The 5,287-nt window shown below is 38.5% G+C and overlaps 1 protein-coding gene across 1 annotated transcript in view; it reads right to left on the bottom strand.

Annotated features, from left to right (window-relative positions):
- LOC106867197 (uncharacterized) overlaps positions 1-5,287 on the bottom strand; it is a 29,992-nt gene that overhangs the window by 18,237 nt on the left and 6,468 nt on the right. The window contains exons 3-4 of the mRNA XM_014912006.2: positions 3,117-3,277; positions 1,972-2,068 (exon numbers count right to left, since the gene is read on the bottom strand). Coding sequence (XP_014767492.1) covers positions 1,972-2,068; positions 3,117-3,277 — 258 coding nt within the window. The remainder of the gene's footprint in view (positions 1-1,971; positions 2,069-3,116; positions 3,278-5,287) is intronic.

Here is a 5,287-nt window from a genome sequence, read left to right as displayed (position 1 = left end):
AAAATAGAATAGTTCCTTTCAAAATGGAATAATTCCATCCAAAACAAGAATGATTCCATTCAAAACGAGAATAAAAAATAGAGTGTTTTTGATTTAATCATTTCTGTACAACTAATAATAAACTGATTTTTGCGTTATATCGTTCCATTCACAGTCAATTTATTCACTAAGTTTATTTATTTATTATTTATTTCCAAAAACATATTACATACTATATAGTATGTAATATGAGTGGAATTATTCCAAATTGAATGGAATTATTTTGATATTCTTTTCTACTCTAGGCACAAGGCCCGAAATTTTGGGGGAGGGGACCAGTCGATTAGATTGACCTCAGTACGCAAATGGTACCCGAAAGGATGAAAGTTAAATTCGACCTCGGTGGAATTTGAACTCAGAACTTAAAGATAGACGAAATACCGCTAAACATTTTGCCCGGCGTGCTAACTTTTGTGTCAGTTCACCGCCTTAAGGAATTATTCCGATATTGAATGTGAAATGGTACGGATTAAGTTTTTATATGATATACTGACATACTTTCCGTTTGTATATTGTGGTAAAGTCAGAGGCTGAAGTGGTTGTTTGGTTGGAATATAGCTTTATAGACGCAGTGTGTTAAAAACACAATATACTTCGGAGCAAAAGAAAACGAAATCATCCCGAAAGTGACCACGAAAGTGACTTATGAGCATTTCGCTGTTCTGCACCTTGTCACTGCCAAGTTCTCAAGTCATTTCCGACACTAAGGTACCTTGGCCAGTCTAAAGTATACGAGGTGGTATCACAAAGTTCCAGGGCTAGTAGCGCGCCAACAGATGGCAGCACACGGTTGTGTACGCAGTGAGAGCTAGCGGTAACATCCATGCGGCAGTGTGCCGAGTGACATCGCTGTGTTTACTTCACAAGTTGTGGAATATGTGTTTTAGGGATCAGGTGTATGCTGTAACCTGCGATTTCTTTTATGGGCAGGAAGTTGGAACAAAGAACCAACGTGAAATTTTGCCATAGAATTGGGAAGTCTGCAACAGAGACATTAAGCATGCTCGTGGCGACGAAGCAATGGGTCGTTCGCAACGTTTCTTGTCGCCAGAGACATTAAGCATGCTCGTGGCGACGAAGCAATGTGTCGTTCGCAACGTTTCTTGTCGCCAGAGACATTAAGCATGCTCATGACGACGAAGCAATGGGTCGTATGCAACGTTTCTAATGATACAAACGTTTCAAAAGCGGAAGAACGTCCTTGGAAGACGATGAGAGATCTTGAAGATGTGCCACGAGCGTCACCCCCGGAAATGCAGAGAAAATTTATCAGCTTGCGCATGAGGATCGTCGAAGGACAAACTACAACATTGCTGTGTTGTTGGTCTGTTGTATGGGTCCGTTCAAGCAATGATAATGCCTCACGATTACAATGCACCTTGTCACCAAGCTCTCCTCACTCGTGGGTGTTTCTCGCTCAAAACAACATGGTATCATTTCCACACCCGACCTATTCGATAGATTTAGTACCTGTGGAATTTCATCTCTTCCCCAAGATGAAAATGCAGCTCAAAGGTCGCCGTTTTAACACCGTTGTCGAAATCCATTGGGACCGGTGTATTGCCGCACAAAGTGACTATTTCGAAGGAGATTATGTTAAAACTTAGGTTAGGTTATTCGGTATTAAACATAACTAGTCCAGCAATTCTTTGATTTCAACTCGTATAGAAGCAGCGAACAGAAGCCGAGACGCAATCAAGCAACCGCTAATTTGAATAGACCATTCAATTGCAGCAGTATCCGAATAAAGTCTTTATTCATATGACATACTTTACAGCGTTAAAAAGTCAGCAGGTGTACTGGTCATCGGGAGAAAGATTCCTTTATAGACGCAATATGTTAAAAACCTGTTCTTATCATCAGTATTAAATACACGTTCTTTTCCATTATTTGCTTATTTGTGTTGCCTTTTTCTAATAATTTTGTACTTACTTAATGATCTATGGCATGTTGGACATGTACTGGATAAAGTGAGTTTTACAGTCCTTCTCACATTACAATTGAACAGAAATGGGCATTCCCCTGCAAGCTGAAAATAGAATAAAATAGAAACAAGTAAAGCAATGTTATGTATGCACCATCAACTCCTCATATCATTCTATTACCATATTCAAACTTACGCTTTTAACTATTATGCACACATTCACACACAGACACACACATACACGCACGCACACGCACGCACACACACACACACACACACACACACACACACACACACACTTTGAAACGACAGCTAAAATTTTTGCAACTCGCATACAATATACGCTAAGCAGCATTTTGCTTGGCGTGCTAACAATTTCGCCAGCCCACCCTCTTAAAATAATAATAATAATAATAACAATAATAATAATAATAATAATAATAATAATAATAATAATAATAATAATAATAACCCATTCTACTGAAAGCACAAGGCCTGAAATTTGTGGGGAGGGGACTAGCCAATTAAATCGACCCCAGTACTCAACTGGTACTTAATTTATCGACCCCGAAAAGATGAAAGGTAAAGTCGACCTCGGCAGAATTTTAACTCAGAACGTAACAACGGGCGAAATACCGCTAAGCATTTCGTCCAGCGTGCTAACAATTCTGCCAGCTCACCGCCTTAATAAAAATAATAATAATAATAATAATAATAATAATAATAATAATAATAATAATAATAATAATAATAATAATAACTCTCAAAGTTTCTCATCTTAACTGATTGGAAGTGTCATCACGTACATTGTTTTGTTTTGGTATAAATGATTGGCTACAGCAAATATTCTGCTCAATATCACAGATTTGCTTGTCAGTTGTTTGACCTTAACCAGTTGAGCATGTCCCTTAGTGGCTGACAATATGTGCATCTCTGATCACGAGCAGAAGTAGTGGGGGAACAGAACATCATAGCCATGTGTTGAGAGGAATTCTTTGGGGTTTGAATATTGTATAGTATTTGTTTCATCCGACTTGCATAGATACTCCCTTGTCACTCTGGCCGTTAGAAATACAATTTGGCCATTAAATAGCAGTAACCAAATACTGAATGTTCAACAAGCGTGAAATCGAATACATAACAGATACTAAACCTGGCTACCATCTGACGTACTGGTACTATTTAAACTGATCTGGTCAACCATGCTCTCTGCATAAGAATGACGGGGTGTCGTCAAATCGCTGACACTGTCGTCCGGAGTAATCGGAAAAGAACCGCATTCAACTTCGTTACTGTGTGATGGAGAGGTTTCCCCTGAACAAATAAGAAAATAATACAGTATAATAGATACATGCATACATGAATAGATAGATAGATAGATAGATAGATAGATAGATAGATAATCTTTATCTTTTACTCGTTTCTGGAGTTAGACTGCGGTCATTCTGTGGCACCGATTGTAAAAGTTTATGGTCAAATGAATCAAGCCCATTTTTTTTCAAGCTTCATAATAATTCTATCGGTTTCTTTTGCCGAGATATAGAGACGTAAACACACCAATACCGCTTGTCACGCGGTGGCAGAGGATAAGCACAAATACGCACACACACACACACACACACACACACACACATGATGGGTTTCCGTTTACCAAATCCACTCACAAGGTTTTTTGTCAGCTTGATGATATAGTAGAAGACACTTGCCCAAGGTGCTACGCAATGGGACTGAACCAGGAATCAGGTGGTTGGAAAGTAAGCTTCTTACCACACAGCCATGCCTGCATTCATACATAAAAATTTAAGTACGTCCACTGGATATTATTGTCTCGAGTACTAGAACTAATAGGCATGGTTATCCGGATTCCATGGCGATTAACTGATGGAGATCCTAAAATTACCCCTGCGTCGCAGGATTACAGATTTACAGCAGTATGGACTGAACTTCTTGAAATGGGGTATTTTGATCGAGAAAACAACGCAGCACCTGGCCTGAGAATCGAAACCAAGATCTTGCGATTTTGAGTGCAAAACCAGGCACTCAATACATCTTTCAGTAAATCTTTTTGTAACAGAAAGTGCTTAATACTTCTATCTGGGATATTCAATCACGAATATTTGAGGGCTCTTGTTGTTTCGTCCTTGAAGAGTACTCGACTCTTATCAAACGATGTGTGTCCTTAAAACATGTAAATAAATGACCTTAGCAGACTTTGAAGTGCTGTGACATTTTGACCTCATTGTGTGCCTCCTGAATCAAAGCTACTCCGCCGGACCGATGAATTTCATACAAGTACGAGCTACTGTTTATAAGAATCGGCAAACAAATTATATGATGACGCGTAATGATCTCTGCAAAACAGATAATATTTAATGGTGTGATATTCCAAACAATAATACATACATTCTTAATATATCCTGGTGGATTCGAGCGTGAATATCTGATTGCATACATCGTGTATATCTGACTACACATTGTCAAAAGAGTTAAGGTGTTCCAATGACGAATAACAATAACGGTCATACAGGATCACTGCCTTATGCGCCTGTATGCTACTGGCAGATTTTCACAGCCTATCGACTCATTGACTCAGTTTTTAACAGGATTATAAAAAAAAAAAGAGGGAAATTAACGCAGAAGAAAGAAGAAAACTGAGTGGACGATCAATGTAGTGTAGATAAGAAAACTGAGTGGGCGATCAATGTAGTGTAGATAAGAAAAACCGACAGATAAACAAGCTGATATTCGTGCGTTAAAGTAAGCTGATATCTGTTGGGAGGGGGAAGAGATCTGATACTTTGTTCCGCTGTCTTAGGCACACAAAAATGCTTGACAAATTCAACAATGAATCACCGAAATACCGAGAGAGAAAAATACGTTCAATTATTTGTTTAACAGTGACAAAATCTCACCCTAACACAAATTAAATATCTCACCACTTGTATGATAAAATTGCTTGCGATCAAATCTGCAAAATTCAAACATCCCGTCTACACCTGTGAATCGACCCTAAATTTCTAATAGCTAGTTCCAAGAATGGCCTATGTCTCAATTCTTTTTTTAAATATGGATCTTTTTTTGTCTTTACATATTTAAATACGAAATACTGACATCTTATTTTAGAGTTAAAAGGAGAAAAAAGAGGAATGGGCGTAGCATTTTAATATTGTGGGTTGTTTTTTGGCCCCCAGGTTAGCCATCACTGAACAGGCGTATAATTTAATGGCATTTTAGGCATAAGACCATTTAGGAGCCATGGTTAACTTTATTGTGTGTGTATGTGTGTGTGTGTGTGTGTGTGTGTGTGTGTGTGTGTGTGTGTGT

This window comes from Octopus bimaculoides, chromosome 3 (assembly GCF_001194135.2).
Source record: "Octopus bimaculoides isolate UCB-OBI-ISO-001 chromosome 3, ASM119413v2, whole genome shotgun sequence".
NCBI classification, from domain to species: domain Eukaryota; kingdom Metazoa; phylum Mollusca; class Cephalopoda; order Octopoda; family Octopodidae; genus Octopus; species Octopus bimaculoides.
Note: the sequence above shows the minus strand (reverse complement) of the source record. Positions and strands in the feature narration are given on the sequence as shown.